Here is a 25,009-nt window from a genome sequence, read left to right on the forward strand (position 1 = left end):
TGCCGTTCTTCTTCAATCTTCACGTACTTTGTCCTATGATCCCACGCCATCGTTCTCCCATCTTCATATATCTTGAGTTATCGAGCTAACAAACTCCTTGGTCACGCCAGCTTAAAATCTTTGCCTAACGTGATAAGTAACATTATATCTTCTATTTTGATAATAAATAAAGAATAATTAGAATCTCTATCAAAAAATTCTGGAGTTCATATTTAAAAAAACATGAATTTACTGTGAGAATTTTTTCTTTGACTAATTCTTCTTCACTTCATCCACTCTGTTGAATGGTTTTATCAATTTCTTTTGCCCTCACATATTGAATTGGGAGATGAAACGTCATCAGTTGCGCAACCGCTCGCAAAGAGTCATCGATTACGTCACTGATCCATGATCCACCTTCCTATTTAAGCCCTTCGAATACTTCGCCAATTTAACAGCCACTTCATCTACCGAAGCACTAGCTGTTGCGTCGAAGAACGAACGATACATGGAGAACGGGAACATCGCCGCCGCATCGCCGGAGGAGGTCCGCCGCAGCCCTGCTTTCGGATGGGCCGCCAGAGACACCTCAGGCGTCCTCTCGCCTTTCACATTCTCCCGGAGGTACTGCTAATTGTGCATGCAAATATTCTTCCGAAAGATGATCGGACGATTGCCTGAGAAGTGGTCGTCGAAATGCTTGACAGGAAAAATGGGGAGAACGATGTGACCATCAAGATCTTGTACTGCGGCATCTGCCACTCCGACCTCCACTCCGTCAAGAACGAGTGGCAAAACTCCGTCTACCCGATCGTGCCTGGGTAATTTAATTATGCATCCAGATCTTGGACTTGCTCTGTTTTCGAAATTGTATTGGGGGAATTTAATTTGTTGGCGTTGCAGTCACGAGATCGTCGGCGTTGTCACCGAGGTGGGCGGCAAGGTGGACAGGTTCAAGGTGGGCGACCACGCCGGGGTGGGCTGCATGGTCAACTCCTGCCGCAGCTGCCACGAGTGCGCAGGGCACCACGAGAACCACTGCCCCGGCATGATCTTGACCTACAACTCCACCGACGCCGACGGCACAGTCACCTACGGCGGCTACTCCGACTCCGTCGTGGTGGAGGAGCACTTCGCGGTGCGGTTCCCGGCGGGCATGCCGCTCGACCGAGGCGCGCCGCTGCTCTGCGCCGGCATCACGGTCTACAGTCCCATGAAGCGCTTCGGGTTCGACGTCCCCGGGAAGCACATCGGAGTGGTGGGCCTCGGCGGGCTCGGCCACGTCGCCGTCAAGTTCGGCAAGGCCTTCGGCGCCAAGGTGACGGTGATCAGCACGTCGCCGAGCAAAAGGCAGGAGGCCGTCGAGCGACTGGGCGCCGACGCTTTCCTGGTCAGCAAAGACCCCGATGAGATGAAGGCCGCTTGGGGAACCATGGACGGCATAATCAACACAGTCTCAGCAGCTCATGAAGTAACTCCATTGCTGTCTCTTCTCAAAACTTTTGGACAAATGGTCATGGTCGGTGCACCGGAGAAGCCATTAGAGATCTATGCTTTTCCCTTACTTCTAGGTAATTAATCGCCAATGCCAATATCACATTGCCCTTTATCTTTCTCCATGTTCATTATTTCTGACTAGGTCTTGTGCTTTGTGCATTGGTGTTTGATCGAGTTCAGGCGGGAAGTCTATCGTAGGGAGTGCAATTGGTGGGATGAAGGAGACTCAGGAGATGATAGATTTTGCGGCAGAGCACAATGTGACTGCGGATATCGAGCTTATCAGCATGGATTATGTGAACAAAGCCATGGAGAGGGTCGCAAAGGCTGATGTCCGCTATCGATTTGTCATCGATATCGGGAACACTTTGAGTGCTGCTTAAGATCTAGTGTCCGGAATTAGTTTATTGTTGCATGCATGAGGGAGCAATTGGAGTTTGCCCTACTTCTTCTTCCTTACCTTCTCATATGTATTTTTCTTTACTCAATTTGAGTTTGTAATGGGATGCTGGTGAAATTGAAATAAAAGTTCGTTTAATTGCTTCGTGTAAACATGTTCGTTTGATTGTTCTTTACATGGTTTATTAATGCCACTTCTTGCGATATTGGCCTTCTAAAAGAATATATGTGATACTCTATGATAAAGAAAGAACACTGATCCTGTTGGGAATTTGAGAAGAAAGAATTGTCGGTGTGACGTGACTGTAATATTGACCGCATCTCTATGAACCGGAGTGGAGCGAGGTGATGAGCTGTCTTCTATGTTGACTGATCTTGTTCGGGGTCTGAGTTAGAAGAAGATCGGATGAAGTGTTGTTAGCGTTGACGGGAAGGAGACTGTGATGCCGCGGTTGAATGGGCTTCAGAGAACGGACCACCGCGTGGCCCGGAAGAACTGCTGGGCCGACGCCAGTGGTACAAGACCACTGCACACACTCAGACAAGCACACGAAGCGTTAGAGACCAAGAACCAGGGAAAAAGTCCCCGGAGCAGGTCCTCCGACGCTCAGGTCAGATACTTTTTCCCCAGAAAACTAGTGTATGAAGGAAGAAGAAAAGTAGACAAGTGTGCGAGTGAGCGTACCTGTGCAAGGGAGAGAACACCCCTTTTTATATGACAATACGTACCTTCTGGAGACCGACCCTTGTAAGAGGATGTCGGGTGTCAGGGCTTGTCGAGTGATGACGGACACGTGGCCTTCTCCTATAGACTAGACGAAGGTTCTACTTGCAGATGATCCCAACCGCTGGAATATTCTCTAACATACAACAGATATTCTCTGACAGGTGGTTACGATTCCTTGACCTGTTGTCGCATAGTGCCTTCTATTCCGCCCGGATAAGATTGAAACAGTCCTGGTTGGTCTGTTGAGTGCTGATGAACAGCCTGATCGGGCCCCTTCTGTAGGCCTTTATGATTCCGACCCCACCTAGGGTGATAAGTTTGCTCACGCAGGCCAGCTTGACAACCCCTGATCGGTAAAGCCAGGTCGGGTTCTGATCGCCCTTTTGCCGCAGATCTATTTTCTCGATCGATGGACCCTGCTCTGGCTCTATATACCGGATGACCTCTTGTGGTCCCATTCCGCATATCAACTGCCACATCTCCTTGTCTTTTGACTGTCACCTCCCCTTGACTTCTGACTGCCACGTCCCCTTGACTTCTGACCGGCACGTCCCCTTGACTTCTGATTGTCACGATTCCTTGACTTCTGACCGTCACGTCCCCTTGACTTCTGACTGCCACGTCCCCTTAACCAAGCCCTACCATTATGCGCCGTATCACAAGCCTCTCCCAAGTCTAGTTGAGGAGGTCTAGGTCCGATTAACTAGACCAGAATCCGGTCACAGTTGGCCTCGCTGTAATGACGTTAACTACTCTTCCCTTTACCCAGACCCTTGGGAATTCACCATGCTCACCGATGTTGCACCATTTTTTCAGACATTTGAGCTGCTGCCTCAATCCCCAGCTCTTGGGATACACATCGTGTCCTTAAATGCGATACTATTTCCGATATGCTGTTGCATGCCCTGAGGATGACCCTTTCACTTCTATCCCTTTAAGAAGAGTTGACCCCTCTTACATCCTTATGCTTCATGCCATGGAATCCATAGTGGAGCATGATGAAATGTCTTCTCTACACTAACAACTTATTCATTTGACTCGATTACTTGCCCAGAAGGATGAGGCCTTATTGGAGATGACGCAGAACAGGGACCTTCAGTCTTCCCTTCATCGAGAGATGGAAGAACTTTGGCTAGCCGCTAAGTCTCAGACTTGAGCTGAGGCGACCTTGAAGTATAAGGCTTATGCATATCTGGAGAGTCAAACTCACTTTATCGCCTATTTGAAGATAAAACATGAATACTCTCTGACCCTTCTCTGCGAAGAAAGTCGACTAAAAGGTGAAATTATCGCCTAACAACATCGCTCTCTTTAGTGTATCAAGGCAGAGCTGATCCAGACACAAATCCGATAGGAGAAGGCAGGTCAAGCAAGTCGAGCTAGCTACCAATGTCAACCTGACCCTGCTAATTGAAAGGGAAGTTGGCACTACTTGTGCTCCTAGTATGATGATATGCATTTTGAAGAATGCCTTTGAACTTTATCAAATAAATGTCGATCAGGCTATGCTGTGGGTCTTTGTTCATGTCTTTCTTTTATCTTTCCTTCTTTTCTTTGGCACTTCTCCTTTTGTGTGATCCCCTGAATTGCTGAATATGAAAACATGCTTACTGGTAGTTTGTGTTGAGGTTGGAGTCAGAAGATCCGATTGAGAGGTCACTGGTCATGAGAGCATGCTCACTTATAACTCGCACTGGGGCGAGAGTCTGGAGGCGTGAGAGCAAGCTCACTTATAACTCGCATTGGGGCGAGAGTTTGGAATCTCGACGAGAGGCCGTTAGTCGTGAGAGCATGCTCACTTATAACTCACACTGGGGCGAGAGTCTGGAGACGTGAGAGCAAGCTCTCTTATAACTCGCACTGGGGCAAGAATCTGGAATCCCAATGGAGAGGTCGTTGGTCATGAGAGCATGCTCACTTATAACTCGTACTGGGGCGAGAGTCTGGAATCCCGACAGAAGAGGAGAGAATGAAGGTGGAGATTCTACTTGTGTTGTTGTGTGTCCTTTGCCTGTGATCCCTCACTCATTATCACTCGACTGTTTTCAACAAAAGGTTGGTTGTTCCACTTGGGCAAATTTTGTCCCAACCGATCTGATATTCGAGGCGCATAGATCATGCCCGCGCAGGAGTCAACAAGGGTTAGTGCAATCGGGGCCCTGGATTCTCAGTGGTAGCAGACAGGTCGAGTGAGAGACCGATCGGGTAAGAAGACAGGCTGAGCAGTCAGAGAGGCCGGTTGGGCAAAGCAGATAGGTCGAGCTAGCTGAGGCCGGTCGGGTGAAGCAGAAATGCAACCCGAGCGAGAAATGTTGATCGGTCAAGCTGAGTCAGTCGGACAAAGTTGACGAGCATAGAGGCTGACCGGGCAAGTGGCCGATCGCGAGAAGCAGACAGGCCGAGTGACTGAAAGAGCAGAGTAGCCCGAGCGGGAAATAGATTCGCCCACCTCCAGCTGTGCTTCAACACCCGATTGCTATCATGGGTACTCTGCCGAGCAAAAGTTGCACGACAGAGGAGGAGAGAATGAAGGGAGCAGAGGAGCCCGAGCGGGAAATAGGTTCGCCCACCTTCGGCTGTACTTCAACACTCGATTGCTAGGTACTCTGCCGAGCAGGAGTTGCACGACAGAGGAGAAGAGAATGAAGGTGAAGATTATACTTGTATTGCTGTGTGTCCTTTGCCTGTGATCCCTCATTCATTATCACTCGATTGTTTTCAACAAAAGGTTGATTGTTCCACTTAGGTAAATTTTGTCTCAACCGGTCCGATATTCGAGGCGCATAGATCATGCCCGCGCACAAGTCAACATGGGTTAGTGCAATCAGGGCCCTAGATTTGCAGCCCCCCCCCCTCTACGTACCCACGCGTGAGAGAGAGTCTCTCCCCATGCATTTGTTCACATCCTCAATGCATGTGAATCAATATAAACTAACCAACATATCATGAAACTCCCAATATTGGACTAAAGTCTTATTCACAATGGAGCTTCTATCCTCTTCTCCATTCACACATATTCAACATTATCTGTCTATATCTTATAGTGGGACCAATGATACTTAACCGTTTGGGATAAGCACATCGCTTTTTACCCCATTAAAATATTTTAATCTAATCTAACTATATATCCAATTATAATTAAGTGAATGGAATATAATTGAATTAAATAAAATTTCTACTTGCTCTGAAAATATTTGTCCTTTATTTGAAAATAGTAAACTAAATAAAAATACATAATTAAAAAAAAAATAAAGACATCTACGTAAATTAAATTAGGGTACCCCTTAAACTAAATAAAGATACTTGAAGATTAAAAAATTAATTAAATATTTTGAATTTGTCCCATGGCATGAATATCTCCATTGACTTTTTTTTTCCATAACAAACATCAACAAGATGCTTTAGCGAAGAGTGTAAATTGTTTTATCACATATATATGGATTGTGTGACAAGCTAACAAACACAAGTGGGCAAGAGAGTGAGCAATTTAATCAACTTGTTGAGATGACAATGATAATTGTGTTAGACCCCGTGGTTATTTTGATGTGATCAATCAAGTTGATTAGGTTTTGCTTTGTATTTGATCTCTATGTCTGAGTGTGCAGGAGCTTAGGAGTGCAGGAAGTCGAGCGGAAGACGAGAAGGACGACACAGGAAGGGAGCCGACAGGTCCGGTGCGTCCGAAGGACGAGAGAGCTGCGGAAGAGTACACTGGTGGGCGAGAAGAACGTGCATGGCGTTCGGGGGACGTTAAGTCTGGGAGGAAAGCTGCTCGAGGAGAATGTCGGAAATTGAGTTCGGGTGAGCCCTGTTTCGGTTGGCCGGAATCACCCAAAAGAACGGAACTTCGGAAGCTGAAGCAGAGAAGCGAGTATGCTGGAAAACCTGCTCAAGGCGCCTTCATCATGGCTTGTAGGCGCCTTCATCTAGTCAAAATGACCGTTTGCGCTGCAGATAGAGTTCTATCCGCTCACTCCCTTGGAGGCGCCTTGGACCTCTATTGGAGGCGCATTGGACCTCCGAGATAGAATTTCCAGAGACTATATAAAGGTCCCTAGAGCTAGGAATTATTCATCAATTGTTCTTTCAACTTTGTAGTCATTCCTAGCAACTTGTCTGAGCTTTCCATTGTGTAAAAGGCTTCTCGGCCTTCAGAGAAGGAGATCTTTTCAGAGCGCTTTTCTTCTGCCTTGGATTAATAACTGTTTTGGTTGTAACCAAGTAAATTGCTAAGTTCTTTTTCTTTATTTCTGTTAAGTTTAATTTTTAATTATTGCTATCTTTTTGAGTTGAAAGACGGGGAGGGTATACTTTATTTTTTCAGGCAATTCACCCCCCTCTTGCTGGCCTCCGCTGTACCTACAATTGGTATCAGAGCCAGACCGCCTCAGAGGTCTAACCGCCGACTAAAGCACGAAGATCAAGAAGATGGCCAGAACAAGCATTCAACCCCCGAAGTTCGACGGAGACTTCGCGATGTGGAAACGCCGGATGGAGGTATTTTTTAAAACCGACTTCGATATTTTACTAACTATGAAATATAGTTTTGAAGTTCCGAAAGACAAAGAAGAGCATTAGTGGAGCAAGAAGGAGCAAGCCGATTTTGTCGCTAATGGAAAGGCAGAGTTCCACCTGCTTAGCGTGCTGCCACCACAAGAGGTAAGTCGGATCGGAAGCTACGACTCCGCGAAAGACATCTGGGAAAAATTCCTGGAGCTTCACGAAGGTACATCCGAAGCGATATCCTCTGGACTCAACTTACGAACATCCGGATGAACCAAGGCGAGAAGGTAGCGCAACTCCAAGCAAGGATTAAGGAGCTAATAACTCAACTAAGCAACCTTGGAGAAGAAGTAACGAACCGGGACTCGATCCGGTACGCGCTCAACGCCTTCCCCAGAACTCCAGAATGAGTGTCTTTAGTAGATGCATACTACATCTCTAAGGACTTTGAGGTAAGTACTTTAGAAAATTTATTTTCAACTTTTGAACTTCACGAATCTCGGATTACAGAGCCCAAAGAAGTGGAGAAAACAAGTCAGAACATTGCCTTAAAGTCAAGAACAAACGATTCTGACTCCAAATCCTCGATCAGCCAATCAGAAGAGGCACTACTGGTAAAGCGTTTCAATAAGTTTTTCAACTCTAATAAATTTAGATCGCAGACAAAGAGGCACGAGCGAAAGAGAAAAACGGTTTGTTGTTACAACGACAACGAAGAAGGACACATCAAAGATGACTGCCCAAAATTGAAGAAAAAGGGAAGAGTAAAGGAAAAGCGACAATCTTCCTCCAAACAGAAGAACCTGAAGGCCACTTGATCAAATTCGTCTTCTTCCGAATCTGACGTCGAAGCCTTCTCGGGGTTAGCGCTAATGGCTAACCATCAGCTAGAAGAAGAGTCAAGCTCAGAGATGAACATAGATGAAGGGGGAGGAACATCAGAGGAAGAAAGCTGCAGTGAAGGGGGAGCATCACTAAGTCAGGTAAGTAAGGTACGTAATCTAACCCCGACTCAGTCCTTTCAATTTATTAAGTCTCTTTCTAAAGATTTATTCAAATTAGAAAAAGAGAATGTCGACTTAAATAGAATTTTAGATAAATTAAAATCAGAAAATGATAATTTAAAATTAGAAATTGAAAATTTAAAAACTGATGCATGTTTTAAAACAAATGTTGTTCAAAAGTCAAAACTTAGGATTTATGGAAAATTAAATTGGTATGTTAAACATCATCAAGGTCAGCTTAGGAAATACCCAAGAATTATATACCCCCTAAGTTTCTAGTTAATACTCTATTGGGTTCCAAAAGCTTTATTAGACTAAATTTCTTTTATTATTAAAGCTTCCAGCAAGAAAATTAAACGTTAAAATTTCTCTATGAGGTTTTGTCTAAGGAAGTGGTTGTTGCTCCAATAACCAAGAAGGGCTAGTGTCTCGCCACGACCTGGAAGCTGAAATATTGAAATAAAATATTTAATTAACTTTATGAAAAAACATTAAAAAGAATTAAATAATGCTTTGAAAGTTTTTCAAATATTGTTTTTGAAAATCTTCAAAAATTTTACTTAGAATTTTTTTTAAGGTCATTTTTTTTTAAATTCTAAAAGTTCATTTTAGTTAGAATTTATTTTTGAAAAATTCATTTTGCTCAGAAATTCACACTCTCTTATTATTACCCCGTTTTTGCTGTGATTAAAGGGAGAGAGAAAAAGTACAAGTTTAGGGGGAGAGAATTTTTTCAAAACTTTGAGTTTTAATTTTTTTTCTGAAATATTCTATTTAACTCTAAATTAAATAGTTATAATTTTATTGATTGCAAATTTATGCTTAACATGTTAGTTTAAGTAATTTTCTTTAAAATTACTGTTTGTCTATTTTTATCCTGACCTGAACTTGGGTTGATGCACATCAAAAAGGGGGAGCTTGTTAGACCCCGTGGTTGTTTTGATGTGATCAACCAAGTTGGTTAGGTCCTGCTTTGTGTTTGATCCCTGTGTCTAAGTGTGTAGGAGCTTAGGAGCGCAGGAAGTCGAGCAGAAGACGCAGCTAGCGAGAAGGACGGCACGGGAAGGGAACCGACGGGCTCGGTACGTCCGAAGTACGAGAGAGCTGCGGAAGAGTACACCGGTGGGCGAGAAGAACATGCGCGGCATTCGAGGGACGTTAAGCCGAGGAGGAAGGCTGCTCGAGGAGAAGGCCGGAAATTGGGTTCGGGTGAGCCCTATTTCGGTTAGCCAGAATCACCCAAAAGAACGGAACTTCGGAAGTTGAAGCAGAGAAGCGAGTATGCTGGAAAACCTGCTCAAGGCGCCTTCATCAAGGCTTGAAGGCGACTTCACCTTGAAGGCACCTTCAAGGCTTGATGAAGGCGCCTTCATCTGGTCAAAATGATTGTTTGCGCTGCGGATAAAGTTCTATCCGCTCACTCCCTTGGAGGCGCCTTGGACCTCCGAGATAGAATTTTCAGAGGCTATATAAAGGCCCCCGGAGCTAGGAATTATTCATCAATTGTTCTTTCAACTCTGTAGTCATTCCTAGCAACTTGTCTGAGCTTTCCATTGTGTAAAAGACTTCTCCGCCTTCAGAGAAGGAGATCTTTTCAGAGCGTTTTTCTTCTGCCTTGGATTAACAACCGTCTTGGTTGTAACCAAGTAAATTGCTGAGTTCTTTTTCTTTATTTTTGTTAAGTTTAATTTTTAATTATTGCTATCTTTTTTAGTTGAAAGACAAGGAGGGTATACTTTTTTTTTCAGGCAATTCACCCCTTTCTTGTCGGCCTCCGCTGCACCTACAAATTATTCTTGTGGGAAATCTAAGAAGAGATACTAGCAGCAAGCTGACCGAAAGATGACGTCGGCACGCAAGCCGGGATATAATATCGACAAGCAGGTCGAACACACCACCACGGCTCGTAGGCCGAAATACAACGATGGCTCACAGGCCAGCACAATACCAAATCAAAGGATGACAATAGTTGTGAAATTAGTGGTGGTCGTGGATCGACTGGTGACTGTCGTTGTAGGTGGCCTCGGGGGGCGGCAGCGGCCACTAGAAGTGGTCGCGATGACTGCTGGACTCGGCAGCGGCAGAGGCTGCCACTACAAGAAAATAGATCTATAGTGACTACTGGACTCGGCAGCGGCAGTATACTGGATGCGGCGGCGGTGGCCGCTAGACTTGGCGACGGCAAAGGCCATCTATCGTTCTCCCATCTTCACAGATATTGAGTTATCGAGCTAACAAATTCCTTGGTCACGCCAGCTTAAAATCTTTGCCTAACTCATTAAAATCTTTGCCTAACGTGATAATTAACATTATATCTTCTATTTTGATAATAAATAGAGAATAATTAGAATCTCTATCAAAAAATTTTGGAGTTCATATTTTAAAAACATGAATTTACTGTGAGAATTTTTTCTTTGATTATTTTCTTCTCGAATGGTTTTATCAATTTCTTTTGCCCTCACATATTGAATTGGGAGATAAAACGTAATCAGTTGCGCAACCGCTAGCAAAGAGTTATTGATTACGTCACTGATCCATGATCCACCTTCCTATTTAAGCCCCTCAAATACTTCGCTTGTTCGCCCAATTTAACCGTCACTTCATCTAACGAAGCACTAGCCAGTGCGTCGAAGAACGAACAATACATGGAGAACGGGAACATCGCCGCCGCATCGCCGGAGGAGGTCCGCCGCAGCCCTGCTTTCGGATGGGCCGCCAGAGACTCCTCCGGCGTCCTCTCGCCTTTCACATTCTCCCGGACGTACTGCTAATTATACTGTGTAGGAATATTCTTCCGAAAGATGATCGGACAATTGCCTGAGAAGTGGTCGTCGAAATGCTTGACAGGAAAAATGGGGAGAACGATGTGACCATCAAGATCTTGTACTGCGGCATCTGCCACTCCGACCTCCACTCCGTCAAGAACGAGTGGCAAAACTCCGTCTACCCGATCGTGCCTGGGTAATTTAATTATGCATCCAGATCTTGGACTTGCTCTCTGTTTTCGAAATTGTATTGGCGGAATTTAATTTGTTGGCGTTGCAGTCACGAGATCGTCGGCGTTGTCACCGAGGTGGGCGGCAAGGTGGACAGGTTCAAGGTGGGCGACCACGCCGGGGTGGGCTGCATGGTCAACTCCTGCCGCAGCTGCCACGAGTGCGCGGGGCACCTCGAGAACCACTGCCCCGGCATGATCTTCACCTACAATTCCACCGACGTCGACGGCACCGTCACCTACGGCGGCTACTCCGACTCCGTCGTGGTGGAGGAGCACTTCGCGGTGCGTTTCCCGGCGGGCATGCCGCTCGACCGCGGCGCGCCGCTGCTCTGCGCCGGCATCACGGTCTACAGTCCCATGAAGCGCTTCGGGTTCGACGTCCCCGGGAAGCACATCGGAGTGGTGGGGCTCGGCGGGCTCGGCCACGTCGCCGTCAAGTTCGGCAAGGCCTTCGGCGCCAAGGTGACGGTGATCAGCACGTCGCCGAGCAAAAGGCAGGAGGCCGTCGAGCGACTGGGCGCCGACGCTTTCCTGGTCAGCAAAGACCCCGATGAGATGAAGGCCGCTTGGGGAACCATGGACGGCATAATCAACACAGTCTCAGCAGCTCATGAAGTGACTCCATTGCTGTCTCTTCTCAAAACTTTTGGACAAATGGTCATGGTCTGTGCTCCAGAGAAGCCATTAGAGATCTATGCTTTCCCCTTACTTCTAGGTACGTAATCACCCATTGCCCTTTATCTTTCTCCATGTTCATTATTTCTGACTAGCTCTTGTGCTTTGTGCACTGATGTTTGATCGAGTTCAGGCGGGAAGTCTATCGTAGGGAGTGCAATTGGTGGGATGAAGGAGACTCAGGAGATGATAGATCTTGCGGCAGAGCACAATCTGACTGCGGATATCGAGCTTATCAGCATGGATTATGTGAACAAAGCCATGGAGAGGGTCGCAAAGGCTGATGTCCGCTATCGATTTGTTATCGATATCGGGAACACTTTGAGTGCTGCTTAAGATCTAGTGTGAGGAATTAGTTTATTGTTGCATGCATGAGGGAGCAATTGTAGTTTGCCTTTACTTTTTCCTTACCTTCTCATATGTATTTTTCTTTCCTCAATTTAAGTTTGTAATGGGATGCTGGTGAAATTGAAATAAAAGTTCGTTTAATTGCTTCGTGTATACATGTCCGTTTGATTGTTCTTTACATGATTTATTAATTTCACTTCTTGCGATATTGGCCTTTTAAAAGAATATATGTGATACTCTATAATAAAGAAAGAACACAAAATAATCAAATCAGAGTACGCAATTGATTTAATGTATTTGGCAACTCCAAACTCGTAATCCATGGCCTATAATCCCCTTAGGAATTAAGCTCACTCTTGATTCTATCATTTTTCGCATACTTAAGGTAGAGAAATTTCTTACAAATTTCTAAGAAAACTTTTTAATGTGATAAGAGTAGTGTGGGCGTTAGTTGTTTACATTGCATAGATATTTCATTTTTGCAACACCTTACCTTCTATTATATCTTCTCCATAAATGCTATCATGTTATTGATGTGACAATCATGAGTAAACTTATCCACAATATCTTATATGAATCTTGACGTTGAAACTTCCATCTGTAGTTGCTTGTTGCGTCTGAATTAGTCGTTGTAATATTAATTGATTGATCATTGTTGATCGACTGCCTAATTTAAAAGAAAATATTTTGTTCTTGATCGAACAAACCTCAATTGATTGGGTATTGAGTCACCAGTTGAGTCCTCAAATACAAATCAAAGGGGCAAATTACAAAGCCCAAAACACTTAGGATATTGATTCTCTCAACCACCAATCAATGAATCTACAATCATCAATCAACGGGTGAAACCATAAAACTCTTAAACACTTGGGGTATGATTTTCTCAACCACCAATCAATTGCATCCCAACACAAGTATTTGATTCCCCTAACTTTGATTAAGTTGTTATTGGTGCAATTATGCCCCCAAAAGCTCCAAATGACTTTGAATTTTGATGCTTAGACAAAGAGTTCAAGTTAGGTATTGCCCCATGGATGTAATATGTATGTTTGAATATAATGGATTTACGGGAACACACATAGAGCCTAGAGAGCTCATTGGCTTGGTGTGACCAATGTGACACGCTTAGTAATTCGGAGGTATGAAGTAATTGAAGAAGGTGGTGCTAGAGCAGGTCTAGCAGCAATGGCTTAGGGCGAGTAGGTTGACGGCTCAATAACTCACGGTGAACTTAATTAATTTTATCTCTACTAAATGTGTATGATTTATCAAATTTATACTCAGACCTATTAACATTTATTGAAGATGTGTTCAAATTAATAGAGAGCAAGACTGATAAAAACCTATCACATATATCTCACTAAATTGTATTAGATAATTATCAAACAAACGTATAACAAAAAAAAAAGTAAATTTTTAAAATCATTTCTTAAAAAATATTAATTCTCTTACAATACCATTCATAAATCTAAAATTATAAAAATTTCAACTCAATTGTAGTAAAAAAAATAATTATCGTTCATCCATACATTCTCATAGTCCACTACAAAAAAATACTGTATTCTATGACGAATTCTGGGATGAATTTATAAAAAAATTTCGTTGTAAAATATTTTGGAACGAATTCTGGGACGAAAATTTTTTTCCTCCCAAAAATCTTGTTGCCAACTTTTGGAACGAAAAATTTTCCGTTGCAAATTTGGCAACGAATTTGGGGACGAAATTGGCGATGAATAATATTTTCGTCCCCAAATTCGTCGCCAAATTGTAAAGCATTTTGGAACGAATATATGTTTTGTTGCAAATTTAGCCAAATTATGAAACCTTTGCAACGAATATTGTTTTGTTGCAAAATTTGCGACAAATTAGGCAACGAAAATCAAATTTAATTTTTAACAAACTAATTTGTGTTCCAAATATCGTCTCAAATTCTGGGACGAATATGTGGATTCGTCCCAGATTCTGGAACGAATCCACATATTCGTCCCAGAATTTGGGACAAAATTTGGAACAAAAATTATTTTGTTGCAAAATTATAATTACGATCATTTGGCGACAAATTGTTTTCGTTGTCAAATTCGTTCCTAAATAAATAATTTTTGTTCCAAATTTCGTCCCAAATTCTGGGACGAATCCACAGATTCGTCCCAGATTCTAGAACGAATCCACAAATTCATTCCAGAATTTGGGACGAAATTTGGAACAAAAATTATTTTATTGCGAAATTATAATTAAGATAATTTGGCGACAAATTGTTTTCGTTGCCAAATTCATTCCTAAATAAATAATTTTTGTCCCATTTTTCGTCCTAGATTCTAGGATGAATCTGTGGATTCGTCCCAAATTCTGGGACGAATCTGTGTATTCGTGTCAAATTCTGGGATGAATATATGTGGATTCGTCCAAGAATTTGGGACGAAATTCGGAATGAAAATTAGTTTGTTGCGAAATTATCGCTGTACAGCAGTTACGATAATTTGGCGACAAATTTTTTTAATTGCCAAATTCATTCCTAAATCCGAAATTTTTTTCCAACAATAATTTATTCCTGCAATTCAATCCATACATACATATATACAACAAATTCAAATAACCATATATATTCAACACATCCTAATTAGCAACATCACATCCTATTTCACATACATCACATCCTAATTAACAATATCACATCCTATTTTCACATACATCTATTAATAATTGAAATCAAATCAAATTGATTTGATACAACCAATTCAAAGGTCTTAACAAGATATAGAAGTTTTTTTTCTTCAAGTTACTCCAAAATATTATATAAGTTTAGCACTCCAAAAGTTATACAAGTCCAACAATCCAAGAAGTTAAACAAGGATTTAAATTAAAAAAAATAATAAATTACATCAACTCATCTTCTTGTGCCACAAAAGCTTTCTTCCCCATCAAATATTATTTTCCTGCATAAAAAACAAACAAATAACCAGAAAGATAATTATTTAAATTCTAATATGCTCATAATTAGTTTGCTTGCAGATTCTTTGTAGTACCTTGAAGGTAACTACAAGTATCCTAAATATGATACAATCTATTTTACCATATCAAACTATTATGATATAAAAAACATCACCATATCAAACAATAGCTACAAATATACTATTTCCATCTGACATGGAGAGCATTAGATGTATTCTTAAAATTCCTATCATATGAAAAATGTCTCAAATGAAGAAAACACAAATTAGTCAAGATCAATTAGTTGATACTAGTCTTTTAATACTTATGGTTACTTGGTTGGTAGGCAAACTCTAATCATAATTTGGAATTTGAACTAATAATATAGTAGTATCAAATTTCAACAAATTTATAAAAAGAATGATACCCTTATTTAACTTTGCAAATGCAGCTGATAAAAAAATAAATAAATAACTAAAATTAAAAGTATAAAATGTTACTTAATACTTACTTTTTTCTCTGACATATATTTCACTTCACCAACCCTGTTAAAAATAAATTAACAATATTAATTTAAAAAAATTTAGAAAAGTTAACAAGCCATGGATTAATGTTTAAAACACTAACTATGAGACAAATATTCATCATACATAATTAAAATCATGAACAACCATCACCACCATCATCGTTATCATCGTCGCCATCATCATCATCGTTATGCGGAGGAATCTGACTTAGAGCGGAGCTCAACTGAAGGTGTTGCATGATAAAATTTTATTGTCGGCGCAACTGTAACGCCCGAAAATTCTCAAAACTATTTTAGAAATATTCTATGACACTACAAGAAAAAAGCTAAACAACAACGCTTTTTTGGCGTTGTCGTATGTACTTAAAAAGTGATGTTGTAGATGGTGTTGTAGAAAGTCATATCAAAGACAACGCTTTAAAAGCGTTGTGGTTGGTCACAAAGACAACGCTTTTTAAGCGTTGTCTTTTCGTTCTTAAAAAGCGTTGTTATAGATGCTGTTGTAAAAATGCACATATCAAAGACAACGCTTTAAAAGCGTTGTGGTTGGTCACAAAGACAACGCTTTTTAAGCGTTGTCTATTCGTTCTTAAAAAGCGTTGTTAAAGATGCTGTTGTAAAAATGCACATATCAAAGACAACGCTTTAAAAGCGTTGTGGTTGGTCTCAAAGACATTGTTTTTTAAGCGTTGTCTTTTATTACTTAAAACGTTGTCTATTAAAAATAGTGTTTTTTAATTAAATAGCAAAATTATAAAAATACTCAAAATTTACATATAATTGAATATCCACAACCACAATCATTTTTATAATAAGACTATTTAACAAATAAATAAAACTTTATATTATACAAACAAAATGTATACATATTGATCCACAAATTAAATTTGTATCATACAAGTTATCCTTAACTTCATGACAATAATTTTTCAAACACACAAGTTTTACAAAACCTCATCATTGACTAACCACTGTTGTTGGTGTCCATCGCATGGAATTGCTTCTTTAAGTCCAACAATCTCTTCTTCCGAAAGGCTTTCAGCTATCACTCTTAGAGCCATCTTCTTCAACTTGTCATCAACACACCTGGGGTTGTAGGCAATCAAGAAATTTTGTATGAAAACTTTCATACATGTAAATCTCGTACTAAATAATATGTCAATGTTATATATACATGTAATTCATACCGTAAGTGTGTTTATATCATAACTGACAAGTTTTCTTTAGGGCCAACTTCTACTCAAGCTCTTTAAACACTGCATCAAAATAAAAAATTGGCATTAGTTCTGTGCTAAATGAAAATCATATTTAGAGGAAAAAGCGGGAGTCTTGTAGATGGATATATTAACCAAGCATATTAATGTTTGACTGTCTTTACAAGTTCTAAGCATATATATTAACCAAGCATATAACCTAAGAGGAATAAGTTACAAAATGCTACTTGATGTTTGACTGTCTTTATTGGATTTTGCGGCCCCGGTCTTCTTGTAGCCGGGCACAATGTAATACTTGATGTTGACTCTACCTTTGCAGTTGTTTCGGCTTGAGGAGTGGCAAAGAATGGTGGAGTAGAGGATGGATTTCAGTTATTCATCCGTGCCATCGAGGAAATGACTCCAGTAGGTGACTATCATGTTGACCAGGGCATGCTTGGAGAAGATTACTTGTTTCAGAAGCTTTTTATATCAAAGATACGAAGTGCATTGTTATAAAACTAGATGCACGAACACTTGCTTATACGGTTCTTGAAATAAAATACATTCGTAACCGTCACTAGCCCAAGCTCAATAAGGAAAATTCACGGTAAATGTGCATAGTATACCTCAAATACTGCAGATGATAGGGAAGGCCAGAAGACAGTTTGACGCAAATATTGAGATTGCCCAAGCCAATCCATGGTACTAATCCTGACAGCTCCTCCAAATCGCACTGACTTGATTGTGTCCACCCATCCTTGTTCATCAGCTTGGAACCTTTGAAATGAAAGTTGCATTGGGTACATGGAAAAAACAACAAAAGGGAGGATAAATGATAGCCACCAACCTAATTGTTCACAAATATCTGTATAAGTTATTAAGGGTGTTCATAGAAGTTGATCCTTTAGCCGTGTCTGTTAGATGGTCAAATCTAGGCGCCAACTCAAAAATGTTGGCGTCCAAGTGTTAGTGTTCAACTACTTTTGATTTTCTTCATCTTTGAATTGTTAAATACATAGGGTATTTATAGGGAATACTCAAGATGTATCTAAATAAATACATGAACCAATATTAAATGACATACATTCATCATCCGAAGAGTCATTCATGAATCCTCCAATATTCATGCTCCAGATGACCATACATTAGATTATAAGTCCAATTAATTTGATTGCAAGGTTGTAAACAGTCCTTGAGGGCTATTGATAGTGATTCCAGTACGTACTGGAAAATAATGGAACAAACCTATGAAACAGCTATCAAGGGATTCATTTCAACTTTCCTAAACCAAAGAAGAAACATATGGATTACAAAAGAAAACAATTTGCACCATCAAACTGAAACTTATAATAAGCCTTAATAAATTAATGAAAAAAGAATTGTTTAGAAGTTCACTGAGAAACATATGAAAATACAACAAATGCAACTGCAAAAAAAAATAAAAAACTAGTATCCAATTAACTTTTTTTTATACTTTCAGATCAAAAGGTCAAATTTATATACTTTGGTTCATGTTCAAGCAAGAGGATAACAATCTCATCGACAGTTAGTATTTCCTTTTAATATAGAACACTAAAAAGAAGGAATATCAATGATGAAACAAACCTGAAAATGCGAGCTACTGAGGCAGCGAGCAATCTGCTTGAACAAGGTAATCATGCAGCGTTGGAACTCTGTCGTGAGCATCAAAGACCAAATATTACCAAATATTAAGATCACTGACAAACCAAATAATACCTTATTTTTAACAGCTATCTAGAGGATCTGGCTTTTTGACTTGAAGCTGGTTCAAAGAAGACAAATCAAATATACAAATACTAAGATGAAAGCATAATGAAGTAGTTAACTTTTTCTACTTTACCTGATTATAAGATCTACAACTTCTTGCTCAGTATTTTGCTGCACGAGTAATTATTAGAAAAACAAACCCAATAGTGGAACAAAAGCTAGATAAAGAAACTAGATAATTTACACTGACAGAACTTTATAGAATAACATATAATACAGTGCTTTGTACTTGCATATTAATCCAGAAAACATCCTTTCACCTAAGTGACAATTTTTCCAAAACATCATCATTCACTAAAAATTTTCACAAGTTTTTAAACTTCAGTGACAACTTTTCTTTGGGGTCAACTGCTCAAGGTCGATCTGGTAACTATGCACTGCATCAAAAAAATTAGCATTAACTATGATTCCACAAAAAAAAACCACCATTCCATGAACTTAAATCTAAATAGAATTATGGCAACTATCATTCCATACCTATTCATAAATATGATCTTGTATGCACTCCGCCAACTCGGACCGAACCTCATCAATTTGTTCACGAGAGTACCCTATTTTTGTGAACTGTGAGCATACACAATTTATGTTAATGGAAAAAATAATCAACACTGATCACTTTGCAATTTTAAATAGTTTATGTCAAATAATTTGAGATAAGCTAAATAATGTTACTATTGATTGCAGCGAATCTCTCTCAATAGTCTCAACTTCTTCAATAATTTCTCTCATAAATCGCATCACAAAAAAACCACATTGTTTCGCATCCGGTTGTTGAGGAGCCTATATATAGTAATTAGAGTCAAATTGTTAATGAAAATTATACACATTACAATATATGTTAAACAAAAGTACACATACCTTAACTACTTCCCACTTAACATTTTTCCTACCTTTCCTTCCCTTGGTTGAATTAAACAATTTTAAGGCCCTTCATACGTTAAGAATATTTGTTAAATAAGATTTTTATTATAATAAATATTTACTAAAAGAAATCTGAACTCACATTTCCATTACGTATTTTGAATCATCATCGCGAATGCGGCAACTTAGGAAATCCAAGTAAATAGCATCCTTGTAAGGTTCAATAACACTAAGATTCCAATGGAAACTAGGCAAATACATAGGATTAGATCATAAAATTGAATAAATTATCGAAAGGAAGCAATTGAAAGTGATGTTTTACTTCTTGCTTACCCGACATTACATGGCACTAACACTAGTTGATCTGTTGATGCACTTGTCAGCTTATCTGCTAAAAGAGTTGCCCTTTGATTCAGGGTTTCAAGCTTAACTGATTTGTCTTGTGCCGTTTTTGCCAGATATGGGAGTTTGTGAGGATTCATAAATCTGAATTTCTTTGTCTTGGTATCTTTCACCATCTTTTTATACAGACACCTATCATTGCAAAGAAAAAAAATATTTAGATACTAAATAATAAAATTTAGATACAAAACACTCATAATAAGTTGGAAAAAATAATGATCACTCATAACACTAAGTTATGGTTGATGATAGTAACATCCATACATGAGAACTTACTATGAACAGTCTTGCATATTAAACATACCAGAAATGTATACATGCAAATTCTTTTATTTCTTGAGGACAAGCACATTTAAGATACTTAAAAATATACAAGAAAAAAGATATGAGCAAAGTACTTCCTGTCTAGAAGAACAAATGGCAAAAGGCAAACATTAAGGGCCGGTTGAAAATGAATGAGCTATATTTATGTAAAGTGTACCACATCAATTGATATTAGTAAACCTCTCAATAGAAATGATGAACTATTAACTTAATGAGAATAACATGGTATGAGAAAATTACTAGAAGTTGAATTTTTCAAGAGTAAACTTGTTCACACAACAATATTAGTAAACTTCTTGCAGTTCAAATCAGGGATTTTCTGTCTTGCTAGATATTAGAATTTCCCAGCAAACATAAAGCAATGCAGTAATTTCCCAGCATAAGTAAAGCAATGCAGTTGCAACTGAGAAAATAATATTTAGATACTAAATAATAAAATTTAGATACAAAACAATCATGTGGATTAAAAAACAATGATCACTCATAATAAGTTGGTGAAATTGTAACAATAAACCATAATAAGTTGCTAAAATTGGGAAGCAAACATGTGATGAAAAAGTTGCTGAAATTGCTTAAATAAACTTACTTACCATATGTAGGCAACGATCAAATTTCCTGAAATTGACTCCAAATGATACAAAGAATTGATGTCCTCAATGTCAAGAAAAAGTTCACAATCTTCATCAAACACTTCATTATCTAAGCACATTGATATACATTTTCCTCCATCTAGAGCATGCTTACTGTAACAATATAACATATGTAATGCTCTTGGGACACTTGTTGACAAAGTAGGTTTTGATTTTTTTCGTTCAAATTAAACTTCTTCCTTCTAGGCTTCTAATAATTTCAAATATAAACAAGTTAGATAGCTAGGTTGAATAATAATAAAGTGGCAATATAATTAGAAATATAATAATAAAGTGACAATATAATTACAAATATAATATCTCATATACCTCATCTTGCTTCACAATCTGCTGTTCAGGCCAAGCCACAACAGTTCCTATGGCATCACCAATTACTTCACATTCACTTGGAATTGGATATGGCAAAGGAGCGGATTTGTCCACTGCTTGATCAATGGAGACTCGAATGCAATTCTTGGGAAATGGAATACCATGAAGCATTTTTTCCATGCCATTGAAACAAACAATTGTACCATATGCAGCAATATTTGAGCAAGATTCCAATGTCAATGCAACTGATTGACCCTAAAATATTAAAAAAAAAACATGTTGATTATATTTAGTTTATAATGCTATAATAATAATGAATATCACTATAACTTGTATTTTACCTGTAAAACTTCGTCTTTACCCACAATCTGTACGTCATCTTCTTCAATATTCTTCTGATGAAACTTCACCGAGCAACTGCCTTTGTCATCAATTGAATTGTCCCATGCACCCCGTTTATGCATTAATGCTTCAAGTTTTTGGATGCGTACATCTTGTTCTAAAATTTGCATCTTCGCCTCCTTCAGCTCCCTTTTATGCTCAGCGATTATATCTAGGGTAACATCATATTTCTTCCTTGTTCTACCAACATTGAAATAGATTGTTGGGTTGATATGACCTCCGATACCCCGGACACGCCCAGAATATTCCTGAGTTTCAAGTGCATGCCTTGGTAAGAATATCCTCTTTTGCTCCTTCGCATTGCAGCTTACCCTCCCTCTTTTGCTGTATATATTCATCCTGTAATGCAACATTAAAAAGAATTATCAGTACTTTACCAAGGATAATTACCAAGGATATGCAATATTGGTTTAAAAAATATTGATGTCCAGGCCGGTTCTTCCCGTGATAGCTCAAGTCAAGTGCTTAGTAAGTCATATTGAACAAATATGAAGTTGACTTTGAAATATTTTTTCCTTTTTTGGCATTCAATCATATATTTACTTCTGCACAGTTCTAAAAAAGGCACATATTTGATTGAGCAATTGACTACAAGTTTAATAAAATGACAAAATTTTAATAAATTTTCACTACACAAACCCATAAAGAGAGGACCACCACATAATTGAAGCTAATTGTCTGGAGTTGCAGGAAAGAATAATCAAAAGTAAAGTTGTTCCCAACCTCTCAAGTTCCGATTCATGAATCTTATGCTTTAATTCAAACTAAAACAGCACAAAGAGACTGCTCAAGGAGACAAGGAGCTTTATTTGTCACCAATTAAGTGGGAAAACATAATAGAAGCTTCAGAGCAGTGGTCTGGGGAACAATTTCACTGGCCCTTGGGTTACTGAAGCTTACAAATTGCTTACTGCCAAGAACGTTTCAAACCTGGTTGATTTATCTGCATCTGTTCTATAGAAACTCTAGCTATCACCTCTAAGTTCTCAATGCATTCACCATTAATTGATTGCAGCAAAAGGAAACCACTGCATGTAATAGACTTTTCGACTTGATCTCTTCTCCAAGTAAGAACATTTCAAACCTAGATACCTAGTAAATCCACATCTGTTCTATATAAACCCGTCACCTCTAAGCTCTCAATGCATTCATTCACCATTTACTTCCTCAATACATGCTCTAGTACTGAGAATTCAAGCTATGCAAGGAATGGCTGTTAAACTCCTCATTGCATTGCTTGCCTTGGCTTCCTCACGCAAAGGGTATGCATGCATGCAACTTTACTCTCGAAAACTAGAAGATATATTGAAGTCATTATCAGAAGAACATGAAAATTTACTTACAATCTTGTGTACTGTGTCCACCAAATCTTCACCTTCAAACTCTCCTCCTTTGTTGGCGCGTCCTTTCTTCCACATAATAGCTCTATTGATGTCATTATCATCACATAATTCAGTCCCCTACAACAAAGAAAAATCAAATAACAAATGTGAAATAATTTAATGTGAATCAATTAGAGGGTTCTTAGAGGAAATATATTTTAAAAATACTTACAATTTCTTCAGCAAAGCGTGCATACCCTTTGCGTGAGAGTCGATGAGGATATCTATTTTTTTTCCTTCGCTCTTTTTGTTGATCACTAAGTTTCTAGTTATTTCAAACAGGCGACATATCAAATTTGAATAATACATAATGAATTATGATCGAATAGTTTCAAAAGAAAAAATTTAGAATCTTACAATGAAATCTTCAGAAATGCGACTAATGACAAACGCACGCCAATCTTCTCTTGTAATTTCAAAGCCAACAGGTGGCTCATTCAACTCCTCAGGTTTGTCACACCTGCTTAAAATAAATTTTTGGGTGAGATGGGTCTTGTATTGCCTCCACTTACTGTTTGCAGACCTCAAACATCCCTTTTTCCACTTTGAGTCAACATTATAAATCAACTGTACATCAAATAAGTGGAAAACATTAATAAGATTAATTAAGACAAACATAAAATATATCTATCATTAGTAGTGAAATATTATAATTGTTAAAACATGCTAACTTGCTTACATTGACTGATTCCCATATTAATTCTTTGACAGCAATTGGGACTTGCTTCCATGTCTTGTATTTAATATTAACCTTTTGCCGAGCCAAGACACCAATGTAACTTTGCATGGCTACAGCAGCTGGTCCTATCAGTTGTCCAAAATTATTGAATGACACCTCATTTCTAATACCTTGCATTCTTTGCTTTGTAATCTTATCCAACTGTGTGCGACCTCTAGAAGTTCTTGAGGAGATAGTGTCTTTGGAATCCAACACTTTATCACCCTCGCAACTCTCTTCACGGGCAGCTGTAATGACTTCTTTACCCTTGTCCAACTTTGCAAGTTGCCCTATTCTCTTACTCTTTCTAGTAGAATCCATTGATCTGTAACAACTTAGACTGATCAACATAAGTTTAGTTAGAAACATGCATAAACTCACAGCAAGATGATATATTTACACCAACAAATTCACAACAGTATGAAAAAAAATAAAAGATAAAAGCAGAAACTTGCAGCAACATCACAACATATCTGATTCACGTGATAGTCTATCCTTTGACATCCAATCTTTGTCCATTCTTTATAACTAATCAATCAACAATGAGCTAATACCTAAAAATATTAACACAAACAATAGTGTGAAACTATAACAAAATATTTAAACAATTAATCAAAATTGTATTTCTACCTGAAAATTTTTGACCATACAGGTTTCTCATCAAAATGCAATCCCAATAGCAAATTTCTCACTTGGGGAGATAACCTAGTTATCTATATTATCCATATGTACATGTTTGTTAGAGTCTACGTATAGGTAGTTAGGTACTTTTGCCTTGGTATAAATTGTAGAGTCATATAATATTGGAGCATTCACCAAAACATATTCTCTATTGAAACATGTTAACCTTTAGTTTAAAAATGAAACCATTCCAGGAAAATGCTTGAATTATAACTTATAATAAGCAACTTTGTTTCTTTAGCACTTGAGAATCTGCAACTTCCTCAAAGGGACATCAACATAAGCAACTCAATGCAATAGTGCATGATGTATTAAATCATACTTAAGCCATTAAGCTCTTAGAAGGCAAGTGACATAAATATAACAATAGTAGTTGATATAAATTCAACAAACTGAGTAGGCACAAGTCACTGCCCAGAATTAAGATGAGATAATGCAGAACACAAGTTTTAGATACAATAAAAATGAGAGATATTCTCTGCGCATTAAGGGTACACAATAAAAATAATAGTAGAATAACACTAGAGATTGATTAATTTCAAGCTGCACATTATACCTGACGACAAAGAAAGGCTGGAATGTGAATAATATCTGCAACTTGGCAAACAGCTTCACACTGAATTTGAGAAAAAAGGATAGCATGTTATATGCTTCATGCTATTTTTAAGGATTAATACCTACTTCCAAAGTCTATAGCTAAACGTTTAAAAAT

The 25,009-nt window shown here is 39.0% G+C and overlaps 1 protein-coding gene across 1 annotated transcript; it reads left to right on the forward strand.

Moving 5' to 3' along the window:
* The first annotated feature begins 448 nt into the window (after positions 1–448).
* LOC121987083 lies at positions 449–12,185 on the forward strand. Its single transcript, XM_042540988.1, has 8 exons — positions 449–603; positions 687–800; positions 883–1,550; positions 1,657–1,848; positions 10,723–10,875; positions 10,935–11,070; positions 11,155–11,822; positions 11,916–12,185. Exons 1-8 carry the CDS (start codon positions 488–490, stop codon positions 12,116–12,118), a joined length of 2,250 nt encoding a protein of 749 aa, XP_042396922.1. The 5' UTR covers positions 449–487; the 3' UTR covers positions 12,119–12,185.
* Positions 12,186–25,009: the final 12,824 nt, after the last annotated feature.

The sequence above is a fragment of the Zingiber officinale genome, chromosome 5B (assembly GCF_018446385.1).
Source record: "Zingiber officinale cultivar Zhangliang chromosome 5B, Zo_v1.1, whole genome shotgun sequence".
NCBI classification, from domain to species: Eukaryota; Viridiplantae; Streptophyta; class Magnoliopsida; order Zingiberales; family Zingiberaceae; genus Zingiber; species Zingiber officinale.

Coding starts and splice junctions, on each gene's coding strand:
- LOC121987083 (XM_042540988.1), top strand. CDS start 488: ATGGAGAACGGGAACATCGCCGCCGCATCGCCGGAGGAGGTCCGCCGC. Junction 1,551..1,656: donor TGCTTTTCCCTTACTTCTAG/GTAATTAATCGC, acceptor GATCGAGTTCAG/GCGGGAAGTCTATCGTAGGG. Junction 10,876..10,934: donor CACATTCTCCCGGACGTACT/GCTAATTATACT, acceptor TTGCCTGAGAAG/TGGTCGTCGAAATGCTTGAC.